Source organism: Pseudopodoces humilis, chromosome 5 (genome assembly GCF_049639895.1).
Source record: "Pseudopodoces humilis isolate 2021_Gansu_Grassland_sample_001 chromosome 5, ASM4963989v1, whole genome shotgun sequence".
Lineage (NCBI taxonomy): Eukaryota > Metazoa > Chordata > Aves > Passeriformes > Paridae > Pseudopodoces > Pseudopodoces humilis.
Window position 1 is genome coordinate 38,672,183 of NC_142204.1, and position 25,887 is coordinate 38,698,069.

General features: G+C 35.8%; 1 protein-coding gene across 2 annotated transcripts in view; it reads right to left on the reverse strand.

Annotated features, from left to right (window-relative positions):
- CNOT2 (CCR4-NOT transcription complex subunit 2) overlaps nucleotides 1-25,887 on the reverse strand; it is an 82,259-nt gene that overhangs the window by 20,938 nt on the left and 35,434 nt on the right. For both annotated transcript variants that reach the window (XM_014249062.2, XM_088055779.1), the window contains exons 2-3: nucleotides 13,694-13,816; nucleotides 3,239-3,305 (exon numbers count right to left, since the gene is read on the reverse strand). In XM_014249062.2, coding sequence (XP_014104537.1) covers nucleotides 3,239-3,305; nucleotides 13,694-13,804 — 178 coding nt within the window. In that variant the 5' untranslated portion in view covers nucleotides 13,805-13,816. The remainder of the gene's footprint in view (nucleotides 1-3,238; nucleotides 3,306-13,693; nucleotides 13,817-25,887) is intronic.

Below are 25,887 nucleotides of genomic sequence, written 5' to 3' on the forward strand. Positions count from 1 at the left end.
AGTGTAAAGACTGAAGGAAAGTGCAGTGTAAAAATTAAGTCCTTGTTTGGATAGCAGAAACTCTATTACCAAATTTAGCCCCATTTCTGTTTTATTTTGGAAAGGCTCGTTAAGGAATTTCTCTAAAGTCACTTAGAAAATTTTGTTTCCTTCGAGACATATACTGTAAATGAAAGGTCGAATTTTGAGTTTTTCAGAAAGAACATAAAAATCTACAAATTATCTCAAAAGAAGGCAGCATTTTAGGAAAATCAGTAACTGCATTTGACCAGTATTTAGAACACTGATTTGTCTTGCTAAAAATTAAGCAAATCTGTTACAAAAACGAAAGTGATGGATCTTTAATTAACAGTAACACTGTTTTTAGGACAATGAAAGCAACATTTGAGGCAAATTCTCTCTTTACAGTTTAAGTTGCTTCTTTACAGCAACAATACTTCAGTGTCTGTGATCAAGTTTGACCTTATCAAAAAAGAAAGCAAGCATAATTTTAACAGCTCTCTATTAGCATTTAAAAACATACAGAATGGTTTTAACAATGTGATCAGAAGTATTTTCCACACAAACAATTGTGTGTGACAGAATAAAGCAAGTACTTCAGTGAGGTAAAAAATTAAATTACTGTAACTGAGAACAGCAGAAAATCACCAGTTACTGCCCTGTTTCAAAATGTCTAAAAACTTTATTAATTTTATTAATTTATTATTAAATTTAATAATTAATATAATTAAATTTAATTTTAATATAAATTTATATATTTATTATTTTATTAATTTTTCATCATTCTCACATCACTTTTCTCGGCTTCAGAAGTTTCTGAATTATGTTCAAAGACAAGACAACATCATTTAGTGCAATAAAGCAATAATAAAAAACTTAGCATATAAAATATTATGGCTGTGACAGTTCCCACTGCTTTGGCAGAAGGCTACTGTGACAGAACTCAAAACCTCATCTTGTAGACCAAACAAAAGAAGATTCTGATGGATCAGCACTCTCCCATGGTAGAACACCCCAGCAGAACTTGCCAATGTATAACGTGGTTAAATACCAAGAATGCAAAGAACAGACACAGCATATGTTCAAATTATTATCATGGACAAGGTCTGAAGAAATCTCCAGTCATTCGGCTTTTACACTGCAAGAACTGCAGTCTGTGTCCTACCCTACAGTTTGCAAATCCAGGGAGTTTGCAATAAAACTCAAATGTGTAAAACTTGAATTTATCTCTATACATTCAGATTAAGAGGTAGCCTGACTTGCTACAACAAGCATCCTAACATTTCATTAAAAGTTGATTACATCAAAGTGTTCACTATAAATATTTTGGCAATTTGCTGCATCAGAATAATTTCAATGAGTATAAATATGTATTGTAAATAATATTTCATGTTGATTAACAGTTACATGGGATTTTAAAAATAAAATGGTAAAGAAAAAATACATACACTTCCAAACTAGATATAGCACACCAAAAAACAATTAGGATATTCAACTTAATTTTGTGCAAGCATTTGTTTTAGCAAAGCCAGTTTTAGATTGATAGTTATTTCTTCTTATTGGCTTTCTTTAAATGAGGGTTGTTACAGTGAAGTAGAACCATATTCCTGGCAAGGAGGGGAAGTCGATACACTTGCTGTAAGAAGAAAGAAAAAATCCCAACCCCTTTTTTCTTACACTTTCTTTTTCCACTTTTCTAATTGAGATGAGATCTACATGGACTATGTTGGAGGCAGACCAATGAAACGGCCAATTTCCTTCCTAGTGGTCAAGTTACATTAATGCTGCAACATAGTATCGTGCTTAATGACTGACAGCTGCCAATCATTAAAAGTACATAGGCACTATCACCTTTGTTTTTCCTAAAGAGTATTTTAATTATAAGCATGACTTCAATAAAAAAGTCTCTTCCCCTTTTTCTCAAGACCTGGTAGAAACTGATACCTGATAATATTCACATTCAAGGTTTTAGGCATGTCTCCATGTTACAGAGATTACATCCTAGGCACAGCAACCAACTGAATGAAAAACCAAGTTGACTAAAAAATTACATTAAAAAATTAACAAGAAGTAACTTTGATGAACAGAATGAATAAACTATTTTAGTATCTGTATACAGTGAAGTATGAAAGGTTCAACAGTGGCAGAATCATCACATAAAAGAGCCAAATGTGACTCTCGGACTGGCAAGAAGCTGCTCATATAAATCTCAGCAGCATAATAAAAGGGCAGTTTACATTACAGGGTCACTCATCAACAGCCACTGAGACAGGGAAAAAAAAAGCTTCCAAAAGAACCACTGCCACCAAAAAAAACAAACCAAAGAAAACCCCAAAACTCCACTGTATTTTTTAAACCATTTGAAGAAAGCCAAAAGAAGTTGGGAAAGCTATGCATCTAGCAAACACAGCTTTTAGTTTGTCTAGATAAAGTCCAGACTCTCTAAAGTACTCTGAAGACACTTCTTGGAATCTGAGTCAGATGCACTTAGCAAGAGAGCAGAAAACATTTAAAAGCATACAGTGACACAGGAGAGATGATATTCACAACTAGTTTTACTTGTGGAACTGTATCTAACTCAGATATTCTGAGTCACTGCCTGAGTGCTCCTCTCAGTTACCAGGAGGTGCAGGTCTCAACACTGACCGTAAGTTAGGTGGTCCTTAAGTTAGCATTACATCGTGACCACTACCCTATAGCTCTTCTATTGCAACGCTGCCCATATGACTGGCAGACACATGAAATCGTCAAGCTACCAGAAAGAAAAAAACAGTGATGCAGAAAGAATAATTTTAATGGCATAGCTCTTTGCCAAATGCAAGTTGCCAAGCACATACACAAGATTTCTTGTGCTCCTGTAGAACGTGAAGTATCAGTTATATTTAAAGTATAATTTCCTTCTCTTCCTTACATAGTTTTCTGAACTAGGCTCATTTTGGCTCAGCTTTCTTCCTTTAGGTTTTCCTTCAGAGAGTCTGTTAAATCACAGAAAAATTTTATAGTATGATTGTATTTAGATATTTAGCAGTTATAAAGTGACAATATGACATTTTGCACACTAAACACTGCAAAAAAGCATACTAAGCAAAGCAAAAATGTATCTTAAAATAATTGTACATAAGGAGACATACTGTCATTTTTACAATCACCAGAAAACAAAGCCATCTGCATGTTCCAGAATGTCAAACTGTAATATATTTAGCATAAAATAAATGTTATTAATAAAAACAATTCTTACTTTGTTGCCCGTATAAACTTGCCCCAAACTGAGACAGCTGACCTGATGTTGATGGTGATGCCAGCATCTAAAACGTAAGAAAGAAGAATAAGAGGTTATTAAAGACACAAAGATACTGCGCTATCTTGCCCTGGAACAACAGTATGTTACGCCAAGAAAACCAAAACAACTGAAAACTCATTCAAAGTCATGAAAAATTTTAGGAACTCCCCAAAATATCTGCACAGTAACACCTGTAACAGTATATTACACATCAATAAAAATGTATGACTTTACCTGTATAAACACAGACTTGCAACAAAGAGCACACAAGATCTAAAAGCTTTCAGGCTTTTTACCCTTGCAGCTAGAAGACCCATTGTTACAGAAGAAAGAAATACTCCTTTACTTAAATGACAGGTCCTTTTCCTCTGCAAAACATGCCTCATACAACCAGATCCCTTCCTGCTCAGCAAATGAGAGTTTCGTATTATGATTTACAGTATGAGTGGATAGGTAGCAGCAGGTATATACAAACAAATGTAACTTCAAGTAAGATTCCAATGTTAAAATTATAATATACTGCCCTAAAAGCTGGCTTCGTGCTTGTACACAGATATAAACAGGACGTACAAATGTCAGAAGCAGTATTTCCTCCTCTACCATGCCCACCCACTTTAGAGAAATTACATATTACCAAGTATTTCCATTAAAACCTTCTTTATCAACTTTCAGACAACACAACAGAAATGTGAAAAATTATAGTGACTCTTAGGAAGAGTAAGAACTTAAAAAACCCCAAAAATGAAACAAAAGACCAAAAAACCAAAAACACCACAAAACCCCACAAAAAACCAAAAGACAAACCCACAAAATAACTTCACCATCACCTTCAATTAAAAGAAGATGGCGATTTGGGTTTGCATACCCCAGAAAGAAGGTAATTAATGTAGGCACTTGATACCAGATTTCCAGTCATTGTTCTGAAAGAGAATATACTGTTCTCCATGCTTCTGAAGAAATGTAAAGTATTCATAAATTTGAGAAACAGGACATATAATCTAAACACTTGGAAAAAAACCCTTTGCAATCTTAAGGAAGTTAAATATTGGAACATCCAACACTTTTTGTTGATTAGCTGTTCACCAATACTAGGTATAGCTGATTGTCCCCTTGGAGCAAGAAGAGTTATTAGTTGACCTAATCCCTCCATCCACAAGAGAACATGCTACTTCTACATGGGCAAATAGCTGCTTGTTGAGTGAATTAGTCTGTACCCGGACTGAATTTTCGGATGGTTTCAAGGAAAGGAATGTCTAGATTCTGAAACATAAGGCAATTTCAAGAATTTTCAACTTGAGAGTAAAGAACTCAAATCAAAGTAACTTTACTGTGATAAACTGCAAATTGCTTTGTTGATATCACTTAGGCAGACGTAAAATTCAAACAAACCTTATAAACTGAATTTGCTAGTCATCTATACTGGGGCAAAATCCAGATGGTAGAAATGAGAAAGAAGACATGCAGGGTAAGTCACTAAGTATCAAAAGTAGCACTCATATCCGTAAATTACAAAGTATTTATGGGTTTTTTTGTTTTTAATATATACAGAAGACATGAAAAAAGAAATTAGAGCAGGAAATTACTGCAGACCATCAGAAAATGTATCAGAATCTAACTCAGCCTACATTTTACTCACACATATTAAGAACAAAGTGCAGGTATTTGATAGTAAGCAACTACAGGAACTAACATCCACACTAGTGTACAAAGAGGTCTGAAATAGTAAGACAAGATCTTTTTTAGTGAAAAACTCACTGTGAACAAAAGCCTGCTTTAAATAACACCCAGTGGCTTCAGCTCAGCATTCATATAACCAGGTTCACAGGCCATACCTGCATCAGGAAGTGATGCAGCAAGAGGGAAGCACATTTGTAAAAAAGAAAGTTGGTTCTGGAAGCCTACCAGCTACTGTATGCTTTCTTAACTGTAACACTTGATGCCATGGACTAGATGCCCACTAGTGAGTGATACATGTCTGATGCAGTGCTGAAGCATCTCTTGCAACCTGTTTCCATTCAGAAGGAATAAAATTCACTCACATTAATATTGTCTGCAACATGGAACAAAGCCTGCTGAAGTGGGGACAACTGCAAGACAAGATTTAAAAGCACACTTCCCCCCCACCACCAAAATAACAAATTATGTTAATTAAACACTGACAAAACAAGATGACACAGTAGGTTTTAAGAAAGGAAACACAGAATAAAATGGTGAGGTTAAAGAAACGAATATTCAAGTTTGACAAGTTGGAAAATCCTAGAACATGTTTCTTTCTGGGTGTAATAAATTGTAATTCTATGGGAAAAAATGAGAGGCAGAATGTTATAGGACACCTTCTGAGACAATGATAAAGGCACACAAGTTCAAAAATAGAAGTCAACACACCAGACACTGTGCTAGAAACATCAGTCAAAAAGTACTACCAGCTTTAGGACAGGTAAGCAAAACAGTTAAGCCAAAAAAGAATACCCCATAAGTATGGATGCTCGGGGAACTAAAAAATTACTGTGATGGTATATGATACAATAAGCAGAAAATGTTACAGAACTCAGTATACAATCTTTTATTTATAATGTTAATTTGGCGTAAAAAAAAACATAATTAGAAAACCCCTAAGAGGTAATAGATTACTTTAAAGAGAGAAAAAAGAATCCCACTTCTTGTACAATGAGTACTACTTGATTTTTTAAATTCAGCTAAAAGCAGTAGCAAATAATATTTATTCAACACTGCTTATTAGAAAGGTTTTCTTCTGAAACATTGCAAAGTAGGTCACATCTATTGTGCTACTTACTTTTACATGAAAAGTTAATTGCAAAATGACTTGTAGAGAAACCTTTATAGAAAACCCTAATAAAGGCCAGGTGTTAAATTCAGAAAGTCTGATAATTTAATGTCATAACATACTTAGAACATCAAAGATAACAAGCCTCAAGAAAAAAAAAATCAATAAAAAATCCTGTAGATCTGCTGCAGGCAGATTAAATGAAGCCTTTCTCAATACCAGGAGATACACTGTAGGGGAATCTCACTTATTCCATCTCTACTTCATTAAACACCCTTTTTATGTCATATCTAAGTAAGGAACAGTTTAAAACTGTCTTTTTTTTTTATTATTATTTCCATACAATTTAGATCAACAACGGAAGTTAAATTCCGCAAAACCTTATCCTATATTACCAGAACCTTGACTTGCATTCAAAGTCTCTGAGTCACTATTATAGTCTACTCAAACTTGGTCTAGCAACAATAATGAAGATTCAAGATGAATGGTTTTGTAATACTAAAAACATTTCTTCTTTCATTTTGCAATCATTATTTCAACCTGACTGGGCTACCTGCTACATGACACAGAAAATATAACAACTCTCCTAGGAGCATACTTGCAACTGTGACTGGATGTCACTTGAATTTCTTTTTGTCTATAACAGCCAAAAGTCATAACCTTAATAAAAACCAAAGCAGTCTAAGCCTTAAGGTGACTAAAGCCTCTTCCAGTTGTTAAGACCTATTAAGCTTTACCCAATTATGTTAGAATCTTAGGGAAAAAACACTCATTACAGTTATAACAACCTAAATCAATTTGCTAGAGGTTAACAGCCACAAAACCCAGCATGGGATTTCTGCTTCTATTCCTAAGTTGTATCACTGAACAAGGCAGATTTTTTTTTTTCAATTAGCTTTCCCTATGTTGTTATTAGGAGACAGAGGAGGCCTAAGATTTGCCTCCAATGGGACAGGGGGACTACTGAGCAAAGAGACCTTGTGTAACATGAAGGCTGCGCTTTATTTTGCCAGGATACAAAAAAGACCAACACTTAGTACTGGCAGGCTGAAAGGCTTAGTTCATGACACTCAACTTAAGACATGGACATCATTTTACTTATGAGTGTCAGTGACAGCACAATTTTGATCATGGAAGATTATGCATTTAAACTCAAACCAACTGATGATGCAAGCAGATGGCCCAATTTTTCTGGACTGGTCCACACCAAGAATCAATAAGCTTCAAGGGGCTATCAATTTCCTATCCCTAGTGCTGAGAGGTTTTACTGGAACTGCTTTCACTACCCTTGATCAGTTTACTACAGTAAGTTCATTTGAAAGTGTCAACAAATCTCAAAAATATAGGGTATCTCAAAATAAAGGGTATTATCTGCCAGTGAAAATTATTACTGAGGTAAATAATTTGTGAAATATAAACTCAAACACAGTACTGTAAAATAAATGAGATTTTATTCAGTTTATCAGATTTAGTAATTTCTGGTTTGTTATGATCTGCCTCCAGCAGCACTTGGAGAGCACAAGGAGATAGGACCACACTGCTGATGGCAGCAATATCTCAAGATCTTAGAGACAAGATGCTGCTTTTGAATGACAATGACATTATTACTGTGAGGTCAACATGGCCTACCCAAGTAAAAACAAATTCTCCCTGTGTAGAGACATGGTTTGACAGTACAGTTTATCAATGAGCCGAATGACTACTGAAAGCTCATTGAAAGATGCTACAAAAAATGCCAAAGCAATTAAGAACTAAGACAACAAAGCAAATATTTTATACCAACTAAATAACCAGATGCATACTAGTAACCAAAAACCAAACAAAATGCCCAACACTAAGCTCATAAACCATCAATATAACAAAGCAGCATGTTCAATGAACTGAGTTACTGGGTAAGAAACCATAACCTACCTTCCCGTTCTAGCAAATGCACATGACTTTATGCATGGAATTAATCTAGTGAAAGGCACCACTTCAAAAGCTAGAGCTAACATAGAAAAACTACTATATATTGTGAAGTAGAGATGCAGTAAAATAAAGCTTCTAGATGAAGTGAAGATGAAGCAAAGTATAGAACACCTACCACAGTCATTCAATTATTCTATAAAAAGCCTAAATACCAACACAATCATAGTGAAAATTATACTACAGTCATTAATGGCAAAATTAATTTCCTTGTGACATAATTCCAAATTGTAAAGGGATGTGAAGTAACTTATATTCAGATATATATTTTTTAGATACATACTTGCATACTGTGTGAAATGGTATAAAAACACACTTTTGTCCCTAAACAAAATTAATTTATCGTGCATTGTTTAATTTGATAAATCCGTTCAGGTACAAACTTATAGTTGATATAGTAATGGGCGCCTTTTGTATTTAAAACTTTTTGTTTTTGTTTGTTACTGTGTAACTTTCTTATGAAAATGCACATTATAGGCAGAATGATGATAGGCTCTGAAAGAGAACTGCACTAAAACACGAAGTTCTTTCAACTGAAAGAACTTAAGAGACAAAAGTGTGTTTTTATACTATTTCACATAGTATGCAATCCCTGCAAATCCTTCCAACTATTTTGCCACATTTGCCACTATCAATGGCATTGCAATTTTCATACATATAAAGTTTGTTTGTTTCCATTAGGGCTTTTGTTTTTTTATTTTTCTTCTGTTGGTTGTTTGAGGCTTTTTAAAAAAAAAAACCTTATTGTGTACTCAGTAATACATGCAAGGAATGTTCAATCAGTGTTGTGGAAAGTGAAAAGTAACTGTGTTGCTTTGTAACTCACACTTCGAAGAGTGAAGCCTAAATCATGTTTTTCACAAAGCAAGCAGGGCAAACCAGCTCACTATTCAGTCAAATCTACTAGAATGTTTATGTGCAAAGTAATGCACGTGAAAATACTCATTTGCCATTTGTAATGAAGACAACAATATATTTATTGCTCAAAATAAACTTCAGGGTTTTTTCTCACTTCACAAATGGATCAAAACTATTCAGACAATTACAAATAAGGTTAATGTACAGTATTCTCTATTCAGCCAACCAGCATTAGTGTGAATGCTACAACTGCTCCTGACACAAAGGGGTTTCATAGGAATTCTTAAATACATGCAACTCCATATGAAGCATCTGAAGTAAAATTAAGACTAAGGCAAGAAAGATACCTTAGAAAACAAGATACCATAGATTTCCTCAGAATCTTGAAATAATAGCATTTAAAATTCATCAATTCATCTGGATCAATGAGGTCCAGCAGCATTAAAGTCTAAGTTGTCACCAGAAAACTGATTAAACTCTTACACACTCAGTTTCCAAAACTTAGTAAGATTCTGTATCTCAATCACAATGACCTTCAGCATTTTCTCTCTTGTAAAAGTACCATCTCCTTATAAGGCCAAGTATTTCAAAACACAGTAAAAATAAAGGTTCTAGAAATCAGTTTAATAAAACCACAGTAAAAGGCCTATGACCACCCTTTGTTGTATCAGCATTAACAACATCTGCCTTTGTGAAACCATCTCATGACAGAGGAACCCCTGAATTTCATCCATTACAGATATGCTTCCGCCTTCAGAAGAAAACTCTGGAAAGCAGGCTCTCAGAATCAACAATCCATTTTTCTGTACTCAGTATCTAAACCTGAGGACTTCCTAGTGCTAGGGAGCTAGATAAACAATTGCAGTGAGACAAATCTAATCTTCAAGCTAGATCTCATCTGCCACAATTAAAAGTACAAATCAGAAGTATTACTTCTACCTTATTGCAAGCATTTTACTATCTGTTGAGCAACTGGAAAAGAAAATGAACAGCAAAGGACTGGGGCAAGATTTGAAAAAAAAGTTAACTGAAAAAATCTCCTAACTTTTCTGATTGGGTAGACCTTAATTAAAACACATGTGTGTCTACTATCATATTTATGGCTATAGTTCAGAGCAACAAAAGCTGCCCTACTCTTATACTCTCATGTACACATTTTCAGTGGATTGGGCTAGGTTGGTCAAACCCTGTGGAGCCCTTCTTACATTCTCATACATGAGAAATCAATGCCGTTCAAACTGAATCAGTTCAATCTTTTCTCAAAGCTCATCTGCATTTTTGTTTTGTTCATTTAACAACTGTAGTTTCAGAAGTACATGAGGGCCTTGAGTTATCAATTTCTACCACTCTCACTCTATCCAAATAAAAATACATGTATCCATGTCCTGAAAATTATTTTGCTGAGTGCACAGATGGCTCAATTAAGTTGATGAAATTAGCCACAAGTAAGCTCTGCAATTGTTTTGTGGGCACCCAGCACATCATCTTGTCAATTTATATTACAAAGATCCCACTTGTTGCCAGCAAAAACTTATACTATTTTCTTAACCTGTTCTGTGTTCTGTAAGTACTAGAAAACACCTAATTTCTCTGCCAAAGGACTATTGACCTGGTTATAAGGCACTCACCAAGTGAAGAAAAACTCACAGACAAAGCATTCGTGCGTATACTCTGCTCCTCTCTTCCCTACTTAGCTCAGCAAGCATGACTCAAGTCAAAGCAACTTATTTAGTAAAAAAGAAGCATAAAATAGCTTGAGAAAGATGTAATTTCATTTAAGGAACCATAATTGCGGGCCTAAAATAACTTATCCAATCTATATGATCTTGGAAGCACTTGTGCCATGTGAGTAACATGCAACTTTTCCACTTCTATTACCACATTAGTCCTGTTTATCTACAACTGCTTTCTCTAGTGAACAAAAAACAGGTAATTTAAATTAAAACTTTAAGCTCTTTGCTACACTGAGGCTGAAATAAAAGTAACACGTCCAAAATTATTTGCTACTAGCTCTCTGCCCATGTTAAAAGTCTTTGAAATTTAAGACAGTATTTGGCTTGACTTTACTGTAAAAATAAAGTGAAAAGTAAGTTTTGAAGTTTATACAAATACGACTGCATTAATAGCCCTTACTCTGAATTTTAGGATTTCACCATTCCCTATGTTCCTCAGCTTGAAGTATACATACATATGAGCAGCAACAGTTCCTTGGAAAGTAGTAACTTCCAAGATCAGAATCAGTAAAACTTCAACAAAATTAAAAACAGAAACACCTAGTTATATCCAGTATAAGGGTAAATACTAAACAAGCTTTAGCCCTTCCTGAGAAACAGTATTTAAGGAGGCCATTCAGAGGCTTCCACCAAAACCATTCTATTTCAGTTTGAAGAATTAACTCTAGCAGATACATGAAGCATAAATGAAGTAATTGCTCTGCATTCATACATACACTGGAGAGAAAAAAATTAACATTTCAGTAATTTTTTCACAGGTCAGCTGCAAAACCCTGCAACATTAATTTTATCAGTAAAGACATAAACGAAACGGAAAATGAAAAAAGAGGAATAATGTAAATTGAAATAAAACTGCACCTTGTTTAGATAATAAGAGTGATTTGCTTCTTCCCCAAATTTCTTCTACCTTTATTTTATTCCCATAGTAGATGTGAATACAGAAAGCTTCAAAGTGCTTCAACATCTAGAATGCTGGAATTTTCACCCCAGGTATTCATAAAACTGTATCTAGGTTTTGAACATTAGTCTTTATTAGCTTACTTAGAAAAACTTCTGAGCAATTTTATTTTAGCCTGTCAATACTGTTATCTAAACAACAGTCAATAAATTTATTTTACTTTCATATACAACATTCTTAGCTGAATTCTAGTTGAAAGACTACTTGAAAACATGGTTATTTTCAACAGGAAAAGGCTTACAAAGTGGTGAAAGTTGGAAACTAAGAGAATGTAACCATTCCAATCCTCCTTACCTACTGTGAGCTAAATGAAACAGCAAATAGAACATGCAACACACAATATGCATTTAGCTATACATGAGTGATCAATAATGTACAGTCATTATTACCACCACAAATTTATTTTGATGAATTTATAAAAAAATTAGAATAGCATATAATATAGCATATAATAGCATATAATATAGCATATATAATAGCATATATAAGTTTAAAATTTCATAAGCAAAAACTCAGAAAATCATAATGGTCAATAGTGAAGCTACAGGAGCTCGGAAAATCTTAAAAATAATTTGGAAATAAAATTTTAAAAAGCTTTTGCAAATCCATTCTTCTATTTTCCTGTCAAAAAGACATCATTCTTCTGCCAACAACAGCAGACTTCTATGCCCCATTTTGGCCACTTCTCCCACAGGCTTTCAAGATTTCTCATTTGTCATTCCTGGTGTCTGGAACACCCACCTTCCTTCTCTTGATGTACCATTCTAAGATCCACTTCTGCAACTCTGCCTACAGAAAAAGTAGGCAACTAAAACATTCACTGTGTCAACAATGTACCAAGCCATCAGTTTTCACTGCATACACTGTGCAGCATAGCATTTATCTCACTTTACCTTTCTCACTACACCATAATGATTTTTCTGCCAGTGCATCAAATCTAAAAGTGAGGATTTAACGTACAAAAATCACTTTCTGTTGTTTTTGAGAATGCTAGCTGCACCTCTCAGTGACCAGAGACAGGATTTATATTCAACATCATAAATATTCCATTGTGTCTATGTGCATCTGTGGTACATGTACACATGTAATCAACATAAAGAGAAAAGAGCAGCCCATTTTGTTTTGTTTGCACACTACTGCATTTTAATCCTTTGCTGGTTCACCTGAAATTTCTTATCAATTTATGAAACTAAACTGGAAAGCTGCATTTACGCTTTTTGTTGTTGCTGTTGTTCGTTTGGTTTTTGTTTTGTTTCATTTTGTTTGACAAGGCCTTCTATTCTCTAAACCTATTTCCTTCTCTTTGAAAATCTAAATTAAAATTTAGCTAACAGTCTGTAGGAAATGCTTATGTTGATACAGGCCGAGGTTTACCAAGACTATGTTCACAACTGCTATTAAGTATATTTCTGGACAGTCTTGGAGGCAGAGTTTAAGAACTTGCACCTTTTTTAAGATTTGAACAGATTTTTTTTTTTATTAGAAAGAATATGTTGCCCCCACATATTAAATGCAAGCCTGCCATGAGATGGTATAACTGACCTGCAGGTGACATGAACTTCAAGTCACACTTTCAAGTCCTCCATGTAATTATCCATGCAACTCCATATAAAAGTAAAATATTTTCCTGCCTAATGCATTTATCTTTGTTAAGAAGCCGCAGAGCTTCAGTAATGTCAATGCAGCTCTAACATACAATTTGTCATTACCAAGCGGAAAAAATGTTTAGGAATTACTAGTTTCATAACTTTATGGCATTCCAAATAGGAGAAATATGTAACTTAAAATATTTCAGCAAATTGCACAAAGCATTTTCAGAAACTAAAAATGTCTGGAGATACCAAAAAAACCTGTAGACACTGCATGGAAGCACAAAATATAATCAATAACTCAATTGAAATTACAAATACAATGCTTTAAGATGAAAAAACCCAACAACACTGGCAAGCATATGGCTGAAGTTTACACGAATAAATTCACTGAAACTAAAGCACTTGGCACTGGAAACAGCCATGTACAGCTTAAAGCTAAAAGAAGCCATTCCTCACTTAATTTCAAATATGTGAAATTTATCTCAATACTGAAAGGAGAAAAAATAAGCTTATTCAACTTACATCTTTTTCTGACCGATGTGGGAACATCGATGATTGGCTGTAGTACATGTTCTCATCATGGTAGTCACCATCAACCCCCTCTACAAACTTCTTCCTTGAAGCACCAAACATGCTGTTTGTCACCTAAACAAGAAGAAAACTCATTATATACAATATATGGTTTGGTTTGCTACATAGCTGGTATATATTTTAAATATATATGGAAGGATTGTTAAAAACCCATTTCCGAATATCTGAAAATTCCTCTTAAAAATACTTTCTGTATGTTGCCACTGTAATGACTCTTTCGAGAGGGATTTTCATGTGACATAAACTCATTTTCCAGAAACAACTGAGGAGGGGAAAGGAGACATGGTTTCATTTTTTGGAAGGGTGTTGTTATGTTTATTTTTTGAGTTCCATGACCTTACACCCAAGCTTATTTTAAACTACAACATGTCAGAAAATAAAAGAGCCAACTTCCCTAGTTTTCCTCTCCTCAGGTAAACACTTTCAGCCTAGAAGGAAATAATTAAGAATATTCTTTAGAGCTCAGTCACCTTAAAAGAAATAACAAAAATAAAAGGGAAATCCGTGAAATCTTCCATGTCTCATTACCAGAACTTGGAAAACCAGCTTCGTACTTGACCCCACTCATCAGATCCATGATTAAGAGAAGGTTGAACTTAATCACACTCAACAACCTCATCACAGACTGGCAAAGTTACTTCAGACAGCCAATAAGAACCCACCAGATTTTATTTTACCCTTACTTCCAGAAGATGCACACAGAGCTGCTAAGTCAGGAAACTAAAACCAGAGGAACAGCAGCCACACAGCTGGTCACAGAACCTTACTTCATTAGAAAATTTAATCCTGCAGCAAGGTCATACAATGTCACTAAAGCATCCACTGCACACAGTGCATACTACTACACCTGACACTCATTTAATCATCTGACTATGAAGCTACATCCCAGCATAGTGTACACTAACGAAACCCTGTGTTAATCAAACAGGTTAATGTTTGAACAAGTGAAGCAGCACATGCAGGTCAGCACGGAGCAACTTGCCCAGTTTCTTGTACCGTATGGAGACTGGAGAGAGTGAAATCAACAGGGTGATAATCAACCCTGAGCTACTGCCCTATATAACTTATCTTCACAAGGATCTCTATCATCTTGAAAGGTAAGGAAGCTAAGGTACAGTTAGCTTATGAAATGCTCTGAACCTTAAGATTTACTTTCTTCACTACACCATTAGATAAATTAAAAAAAAATAGGAAAAAACATTTAAAAAACTTTTTTAAAAGAAGAGTCAGTTTGCACTGACACCTTAGGCTCATGCTTGAAACTGAAATTTCAAAATATTTATTTTGGTAGGCTGCAAGAAGAGCTAATTTCAGCCAGAAATGCTCTTGACAGAAATCCCCGTTGACACAAAATTACTGCGATATTCCTCACAGTGTGGTTTATTCAAATTTCACCTTTACTGACAAAGATTTCCAGGCAGTGTTTAAATAACATAGCTATTCCTAGACTGGTAACAATTAAACCCCGTGATTTCAAATTCATAGTACTTTTGATTAACGGTAGTCAACACCTGGGATGCATTTAATATAGCTACAGTCCACTGAATAATCTCAAAACATTTGGCTAAACAAAATTCTATTGCACTACTCCTACAAGAGGATTTTAGATATTCAGACTACTGATATTCCAGAACAAACATAAAATCTGTTACAAATATGTGAAAGATGGCATGTATACACCTTTCCCAAATGAAATTTGTCTTTTATGTTTTTTACAAAATATGTGCAAATGTAAGGTCCCCAAGTGCTAGAATGCAATCAGCTGACTTTCACACTTACAGTGAAGCTTTCATTACACTGTAAGCATATCCCACTGTGTTAATCCCCTTACAATGCAATTATCACCTACCAGATGGGATGGAGCATTTAACAGGCTAAGGGGATTATCTTGTCCTTTGCTATGCCTGAGTAAAGTGCAGAGAGATGAGCAGTTGCCTTTAACTGCACTAAAAAGGATAGTGAAATGCTTTGGCGAAGCTATCCTCAGCAATGAAGAGGAGCTGGAGTCTCACCCCACTACTGCTCTTAAGAAGCAGAAAAGCAGCTTCTTACAAGTCCCAAATAATTCTTTGGTGCTCCTTTAACAATACCTGGGGTAAGAAAAGGATTATTTTTTTGCCACATAACCTCTTGTGATACATCATCAGAACAACAACTGAATTGTGATAGAAAGCAAGTCACCGATGTGTACATGGTACTGTACTAATGTAATAAGCAACCCTGAGCTACAATACAGGAGCTATATAAGGGGAAAAGGCTATTCTGTCTTTGATCCTGCAGATTTTGATCACATTTCTGCTAAGGTTTACACGTGGCTCGCTACATATGCACTGCAAAGATTTCTGAGTCAGTGGGTCACAGCTCTCAATATATATATCTATAGCTGCTGCAAGGAAGTTAGCATGTCCAAATATAGTCTTTCTACTGAAAAGCTGAAGGATATTTTAAATTCTCTGCTAAATTCAAACTTTCTAAAAGATTATTTTCTATACTGATAATCATATATGACAGTGGCCCAAAAAAACTAATCAAAACTATTCCCCAAAGACTGATGAAGTACAATTATATTCATATGGAGTCTGACAAGAGCATGGTTATAAAGAAAGAAATTAGTAAAACTTTTAGTAAAATAATCATATATATAATGATACTTTTATTGGAAATCCATATTTCTACATAACACCTAGCAGAACTGTGCTGATGGACTCCAGAGAACAGAGCAAGCTGCAGCTGTAGGGGAAGAGGGGAAGGCTGAGGAGCCTGCAATGTTCCTGTCCACACCCCAGCTGCATCACTGCACCCAACTACGCTGAAGACCTCTGAAGACTTTTTGCAGACACTGACACTTCCTCACAACAGCATTTTTGTATGTGATTTTGTGTTGTTCAACAGTGCAAAGTGAAGCAGTCACATGCAGTGCTCAAGTAGTCTGAACTCCCACTGAGGGAGGTGATCGTGGCACTGGAGGGCATTCTGGCAACTGCCTGCACCCCTAACAGGACTCCACTCCACTAGAATGAGTTGTCACTTGTTTGCAGGGTGAACTGCAGCACAGATCACAACAGAGAAATGTGGTGGTACAATTCACACCACTATCCAGCCCTGTCACAAAACTAACAGCACAATAACATGAGAAAGAGCAGGAACTGGGATTAGAGACTTAAGATGCAGCTGCTGTAGCCAGGTTGCTTACTTTGTGCTCATTCTGAAGCTAAAACCAGCAGCCAATTTATCTACTCCCCAATAGTCACTGGTGACAGTAAACAGCTGGCAGACTTCTGGATCAGAGCACTTATCCCCATGCAGACTTTTATATTACAGCAGGTTTATGCAATGACAATGTCATACTGTTGCCAGGTTAGCAGCAGGCACCTTTTGATCCATGCTAACTTATTCCAGTACTCACTAACACACTCATTAGTCACTCATGCTACAGGCATATGCACAGATATTGGAACAACACTGTTGTGGTACTCTTTGTAAGAAGGTGTGAGAATAACTGGGTCTGTGCCAAAAGCAGGCAGATCTGCAGATGGAACTCAGCTGCTTATTACCTAGGACAAGAAGCTACCAGGAAACCTCAGACACAGACTACAGCTCTCTTTCCCAATCAGCTGTGAAAGTAAGTACAGCAAAGTTCATGAAGCCCTTACAAATAGATTTTAATAGATTTTAAAACCCTTTGGGAACTAACAGTGACTTGAGGTTTTAGACTGGTGAGGCGAAGAAAGGAATAAATCAGCTTTTATTTAAGTTCCTCTTTCATATACATACACACACACACATATATATATGCCCACTATCTCACAAAAGTGGCATGCCAGTTGCATGGCAATTTTATTACGCAAAGAATTCTTGTCTCTCAGACTAATGTCATGCAGATCCCTCTCCTAATCCTCTAATTACTCTTCCTGTTCTACTGTGGGAACTCAGTTCTCTGTTGCACAAGGCACACTGGCAGCGTAACCATTCATTAAAAATGTAAAAACAGTGCACTTAGGTCAATCCATTCTTTAGCATAACGTTGCAGAAGCACTTACAACTCCCACTGGTAGACCCATGCAAAATATTATTAGAAATTATTCATGGTGATAGAGGAAAGAAAGGGAAGAAACTATGTGTTAGGATGGAGTTCAGAGAACTAACCAGACACGTGGCCACAAACCATGTCCACTTCTGATGAAGTGAACACATGTGCTTCTTTCAAAGCACGAGCTGCACCTGGGTCAGGGCAACCCTTGGTATCAACACAGGATGGGGGACAAACAGATCGAGAGCAGCCCTGCCAAGAAGGACTAGGGTGTGTTGATGAATGAGAGGCTGGACATGACCCAGCAGTGTGCACTCACAGACCAGAACGCCAATTGCATCTTGGCTATCCAAAGCAGCATGGCCAGCAAGGTGAGGGAGGGAATTCTGCCCCTCTGCTCTAGCGAGGCCCCCTGCTGGAATGCTGCATCCAGCTCTGGGGTTCCTGGCATGGGAAGGACATCGCCCTAAGGGGTGATGAATCAATCATAAGATGATTACAGGGATGGAGCTCTCCTATGAGGAAAGGCTGAGAGAAATAAGATTATTCAGCCTGGAAAAGAGAAGGTTTGGGGTTATTTTAATTGTGGCCTTCCAGTACCTGAAGGGAGCCTACACAAAATAAGATAATGTAGTGACAGGACAAGAGGGAATGGCTTTAAACTGACAGAAAGTAGGTTTAGACTAATGTTAAGAAGAAATTCCTTACTGTGAGGGTAATGAGGCACTGGCATAGGCTGCCCAGAGAAGCTGTAGATGCCCCACCCCCAGAGTTTTCAGGCTGGATGGGCCTGTGAGCAACCTGGTCTAGTGGAAAGTATCTCTGCCATGGCAGGGGTCTGGAAATAGAAAATCTTTAAGGTCCCTTCTAGTCTAGGTCATTCTATGATTCTATGTATGAAACTCACAACTTCAAGCTAACTTTCATCAAGCAAAATGCAATCAGAAACTTCGTAAGATCTTTAAATTCTTCTGTCGAACATTTCCTAACAACCACTACAGAACTAGAAGCACTGTACAAATGTTACAAACTTGAAGGATCTAATAACCAGTTTGCTGTGGTCATTGACCGTTATCCTTCAGCTGAGAAAATACAAAACAACAATCAATACTTATTTAAAAAAAGACTAAAAGATAAATATTTTTAATTATGAGGAACACTGCAGTATAGTATAACTCAGCACACAAAAGTGTCTCACCAATAACTGAAAATATCTTACTCAAACTGAATTTGTATGGAAAAATTTTTAAAAATTTTGTCTTAAGCTGCAAGAAAATATTCAGAATTTCTTTATAAAGTGTATTTTAACAGTGTAGTTAAAAAGTACTTATAAAGTGTAATTTAACTGCCTAAAGAAAATTATACTATTAAAAAATGAAAACTAATTATTTTTTTTTTTTGCCATATTACTGTATGCAGTGCCCAAGGATTAACACAGGCCATTAACATAGCCAAATCTAAACTAAGATACTATAAATCTCACAGGGGAATGAATACTTTTAATTTTCCATAGAGTAGAAAAACCAACATTGAACTACAACTGATTAAACTCAATGTCTTTGTGAGAGATTAAAACTATACACAGTAATACAAGTTGGAAAAAAACCCCAACAAAAACAGTTTAGGAATTCTAGCAATATCTTCCCTTTCCTGCCTCACCAGTGACTACAGTGTTTGTCAACAGGCATGCTACCATTACATGGTAGCAATTAAAAGAAGCCATTTATACCCATTTATACCCATTTATATACTATTATATACCCATTTATATACTATTGCTTCTGATGTTGCTGCCTAGGTCTTAATAAGCAAAGGCAGTAATTTACTCTGTTGCTTTTCTGTCACAAATCACAGAAGATAACATACTTGCACATTGGAAGTATCTACAAATGTGACCCTTAATGAGCCTTTCAGTGAGAATTAAGTGTCTCTCAAAATGCCTATCAAAAATCACATGAACCACCAAGTGAGCCTGCAATTTAAGTCAAAATACAGAATCTGGAAATCCATCAGCTGGTTTGCTAGCATAAATTCAATTTACAGCAAAAACTACTACTGTTTACGGTCCTATTTCTCAGTGTCAAAGATAATTCCTATTTAATTTTAAGTGGAACTGATATACAATAGAATATATATTACCAAATTTGCAACAAATGCAAAAAAACCTTTCAAATCCACACCTTCGGTGATAAGTTAAAGCTATTAAATAAAAATATTAAAAGTACACTGGTACAAATAGATTTAATTTTCTACATTGAAGACAAAACAAAACTAGAAGTTGAGATCCTTTGTTCTCTCATTTCATAATCACAGTTTATCCACTTCTTCAAGGTGAATGATAACCTCTACCAGTACACTGTATTATGCTACAATAGTCCCTCAAACAACAACTTTGTAGTACCAAAAGAACATCATCATGGCAAACAGAGTACTTCACTACATTTCTCTTTTTGTTAAAAAGTTGGGTTTTTTTCCTTGATTAGCTCAATACTGGCACCATTTTGTACCTACTGCAAGAATACAATAGTATAACAGGTATTTTGTTCATGCTTCGTTTCTGTGTGACCTGCTCTGGGTGACCCTGCCTTGGCAGGGGGTTGGACTAGATGATTCCTAGAAATCCCTTCCAACCCTAATGATTCTGTGACCTTTAACAACTGGCTTCATATTCCTTTAAGCTATATAAGTCTAAGTTTCAATCTCAGAAACATGAAGACTAAAAGGCCACCAAAACGAGAGACAAATCTGTCAAAAAACTTTTAAGTCTGATAGCCTTTAGAATAAACTGCAGGTACTTGTGTCATATGGCAAACTGATTATTTTCCAAATTCACATAGCATTGTAGAAAATAACAGCGATTACAGACTTACACAGGTCAAGTCTCCAAGTAGTTGAAGATGTTAGTGATCTCTTTAAAACATGGCATAGTCTTTCCTTTCAAAAAGTCACTATGACAGACAAGATGCACAGCAACCTACATGCAGGAACTCCACACAAAAATGTTGAGCATCAGAGAAATACAGGACATATGGCTATGATTTTAGACTACCCTCCACTCCTACTCTCAAGAACAATCAGGGTGAAGTTTTGTAAGTATTCTATGAAGTATAATAATGCTTTCAAAAGCTACACTAAAACCATGAATCTATGCTGCATGCAAACTATATCCAAGAAATGCAGTCCCTAACATCAAACAAGCTACAAAAATTCTCCTGCAAGATCAACATGGTAACTGTTTTTAACCATCTTTAACTATTATGAAATAAATAACTATTATGAATTTTAAAACACTCCTGAAATAGAACAGCACAGGAGAAGTTCAAAAAACTATTCATACCTCAGCATGCCTTTTTTGTTGCTTTGTGGCATAAATAAAATAAATAAAAAGACACTTTACCCAATTAGAAATTCTGGATCTAGTCAGATACCCTCTGAAGACTTCCTGAACAGAGCATATACAATTGTAAAGCCAAGCTTTAAAAGATCTGAAAATTCCTACTACACTAAGTTCTTCAGAAATAACAAAATCCTAACATTCCCTCCAGGCCCCAGAGAAAGAAGTTGGAATTTGGCATTTTTGATCCTCAGAGCAAACTGATAAAAATGCAACTTCTGTGCTCAGCAAAATTCTGTTGCAGCAAACTGTGCATATGGCCAAACTCAGAAAATCCATGTGCAGTCTGAAAGCTAAAAGGATCAGGTAAATAGGGAAATGAATCCATGAAGTAAAATCACACTAAGCACATGCACACTGTTATGTAGTACTTAGAAATTTGACAGATTCTATAAATTCCCCATGAAAGCAAAAAAGGAAACTGCGACCAAAGCCAACAGTTCAAAGAAGTTTGTACTTCCTACTCTAAAATTCATTTTTGTAAGAAATAAGTCATAGAACTGGTTAGAAGTAACTTCAGCTGAAAACTCACAGGGGTGCCAAGACGAGGCAAAACAGATACAGGGAATAAGAAGCCTAAAAAAATGTGCTGGAGTTTGTACTGGCAACACAAAATGGGATTTTAACAGGGACAGACCATTCTCACCTCAGAGTACTGGTCCTCTTTTCAGCTAGTACTCCTCCTTTGCTAGAATGCACCAAAACAGGGCAGTTGTTTAATACGTGTTTCACAACACGTGTATGGGCATGTAGCAGAGAAAAGATTCTTAAGGGACATAAACGCACTCCTATGAAGAGAGCTAAGCAGGTTAAGTGATAATCAGACAGCCCATAAGCCAATTTGGAATTCTAGCATCTTAACTCACTGAATCCCCAGATAGGTCAAATATGTTTAAAAAGACAATGAAATACAGCATGACTTTTCATAAAAAGCTCTGGAATTAAAAAAAAACACTTATAAGACTTTTCATTTATTGCTGATATTTAAGAGTCATCACATACTCAAAAAAGACATTTTTAATAGTAATTATAATAAAAGTTGACTAAGTAAGATTAAGTAGTTTGGACTCCAGCTTCACAATTAAGAGACCTGCAGTGCTAAAATATTTCTCTATTAAGTGTTACAGCTTTGATATCAGCATGACATACTTTGCCACCTCTGATGTTTGGTATAATTCACAGCTGCTCAACAATATTTCCCACAAACACCAGTCAACTCAGACAATGCACAAATGAACCAACATTGCTTAAACTGGAAAACAAACCAGGTCCTTGTCTACTCCAAGCCAGCACTACAGTCTGACTTCTGAAGCAGAGATAACTGCTCCCAGTATAAAATAAATGATACAAAGGTTTCATTCTAAGAAGCATCTCGAAAACCTTTAATGCTGATGAGTCCTCTAAGAAGCTATCAAAACAAAAGAAGACCCCTGGTGGAGTAACATGCAAACATTTACACTGAAATCAGAATTTGCCAAATCAGAATTTTTTACAAGGAAAGTTAGCAGTAAGAGAAGTGGAAACAACACTCTCAGATTTTAGGGAAGCTGTATCCCTCCGGTAAAACAAAAGTGAAAATGGCCTGCATCAAGGACACTATCAGGGCAGGAGGTGGTAGCATGGGGATGGGAGCAGATTAGCTGGAAACATGAAGGTCAGCTTGGCCTCACAGGCAAGGGAAGATGGCTGCAAGGACAGCATTGATATGACTGTCAATGAGGAAGTACCATGACCACATGCCTGCTCTGTTGCTGGGAGACTGGGGTTTTTCCCATTTCTCTTAAATTTTGCTGTGGTTCCTTACATTACACCTAAGCCAAGCTGACAGAGATGGAGGCACTTAGCAGATGAAATTATCTCTGTAGTCATTACCTTACATACTGTTCAAGCAGTATTTAACACTTTCAACACAACCAAATCGGTTGAAACCAAAAATGCCAATTGATAAGCTATCTAGGTCTGTAGTCCTAAAAAATATTAAAGTCTTATTAGATGATCTATGTCACAATATCTATTAGGTTTTCTGCACCTGTTCACTGGACAATGTTTTTTGTTGGTTCATTTACTGTTTAAAAACTTCTGCACTGTATCAGACATGGAGATAATAAAGGCTCGTAAACCAAATGGATAAAACAGATTTTGAAGTGTTAATTCAATTTTGGTTCATAATCACATGATCTAGGTGTTTTCATCATGTCAAATCTCATTTACTGTATGAGAAGAATAAAAGATTAAAAATTAAAGAACAGGGCTCCTTTGACTTTTTATTTGCTTTCAGCTAAAACTCTCAGCCAGGAGGCTAGATTTCTGCATCGATACTTCAGCTAAAAGGGAAACCATTGCTCCAGCTGGGACATTTCCATGATGATTTTGAATGGACTCCTCTTTCCAGGAATACTGTGGGTTTTTTTGTTATTTTGGGTTTTTTTTTATTTTATTTTTTTTTTTTTAAGCACAGTACTAATTCCACTAACTTTTTGAAACACCTGAACTGCCTTCCTATTTCTCCCTCGATATAGTCAAAAGTTTCATGTTTGGTTAATCTAAAATGCTGTCTTTTAAATAAGCCCTGTTTTCTTGAGCATTTCCTGTTGTTAAGCACTTTACAGTGAAATGTACAGTATAATTAACAGAGTAACAATAGAATACATTTTTCTTTCATTACTCTGATGGAGTTTGACATTAAATAAATCAATACTGGATGCATTTGGGGGTGGGGGAAGGTGTGTTGTTTTGGGAGGAAGGGGGTTTTTTTGTACAGGGAACACAAGGTAGATAAATATTTTAACAGAGTAAGAGAGCAGCTACTTTTTATCTTCAATCAGTACATTCACACATACAGTATTTAATGTAAGCTGCTAACAATTTGTTTGAAGCACCTCAAAAAAGAGATAATAACATTACTTTTAATTCAAGTTGAATTTTTAAAAAAACAGGCTTTGCTTTGGTTTGGGCTTTCTTTTTTGTTGTCCCAGAGGTATTTTAAAAATAGAAATAGCTGACAATATTCTGGCAAAAAAAAATTATTCTGCACACACAGCACATCAAACATCTTGTCTTACCTTAAAATACAACTGGAAAATTCTAAACAGTAAGTATGTTTAATATATTGAATCCTTGAAGGAAAAAGAGTATTTATGAACTGCCACAACCTCCTGGCAGCATACTTGCCTCTCAGTGACTCTCCTTCTCCAGACTAATGTTACGGTCTGCAAAAGCAGAAATATTTCCCAGGAGCACAGACAGGTTAAAGTTTAATTAATTTATGGGTTTTTGGAGTGTCCTCCTAAAACGTATGTATGAGTCTCTGACTCTTCAGGCCAAATGCAAAAATCCAAATCAAAATTACAGACTTTTACCCTTTGGTTATTTATTTACTGTGGTTTTTATTAAACGAAACTCTTCAGATGCTTCCTAAATATTTGAGGGCCTGTTTCTTGTAACCTTTTGATTACACAGCCACACTGTGTCATGATTACAGCTGTACCAGGTTCAGACATAAAATAAAGTATGACAAAACAACTTTGAATGTTTTTACATCGTATCTGAAGTACAAGGCCAAATCAGTCTTAAAAAAAATTGCTGATCCAGTAAAAGTATTGGAATTATTTAAGACTTTAAATTTCTGAACTGCAATTCCTCGTTATTTTTCATTATTTAAGTGTTAAGTGATACTACTCCACAGTGGAAAAGATAAATTATAGACTGAGCTCCCTAGCACGCTGTCACAAATACAATCAACAAGTAAAATTAAGGAAGTGGTAAATGCACCTATCATGCCTTTCCACTGTACTAATCTTCCACATGTTTAATTTAAATCTCTCCAATCACTCTGTTGTCCATTAAAGCTGTCAAAAATTGAAACAGACTAGCTATGTACCCTCTGATTTATGCACATGGACTTTAGTCAGATGCCTATATTGTAAAAAACTGGCTTTATGCTCTAAACTTTGTTCAAGTGTCAGAAACTCAAATAACATACCCATTTTAAATTAAAAGCAACTCCTCTTGGAACGGACATACTTTACGCCACAACATTTTGAAACTGAGCTACCTCAAATTGGCAGCCTAAGCTCAGACTGCAAATGTTGCTGAGACCTGGCCCAAGCCCCAGACATGGGATGGTCCCCTCCATCTCATACCTTCCACAGAGCTTCTCAGAAAACAGCTGTATATAGAGCTGCACAGCAATGTTTAGTGCCTCAACAACTTGGAGTACAACAAGCAACAGGGCATTGCTTCGTGTTATTCTGGTCTCAATTTAAAAAGTACTTTTACTGAAATTGGGACTACTCAATCTTCAGCTAACGTATACACTTTGCTCACAGTTCCAGCTTCTGATTTCACAAGATAAAGAAGTTATCCTGACCAGCAGCATTACTTCACTTTCATCTAAACTTACAATAGCAAAATACTCAAATGAATTTTAGTCTCAACATATTTTACCAGTATTGCAGATGGGGAAAGCAGAAGATTTAAATCATTACACCACAATCTGATGCCAAATTCTTTGAAGTATTCTCAGGGTCAGCCAAGTCCTGAAAGAAGTTCTTGCTTCTTGAGTGATGCAATCCCTTTCCTGCCCTCCCCCTGCCTGCACAGTTTTGAAGCAGAATCTTAGAAGTTTTGTTTCAAAAAGAAACAGCGCTCCAGAATTTCCTTTTTTAGGAAAGATAAAAACTGATTTATTTACCATTTTTT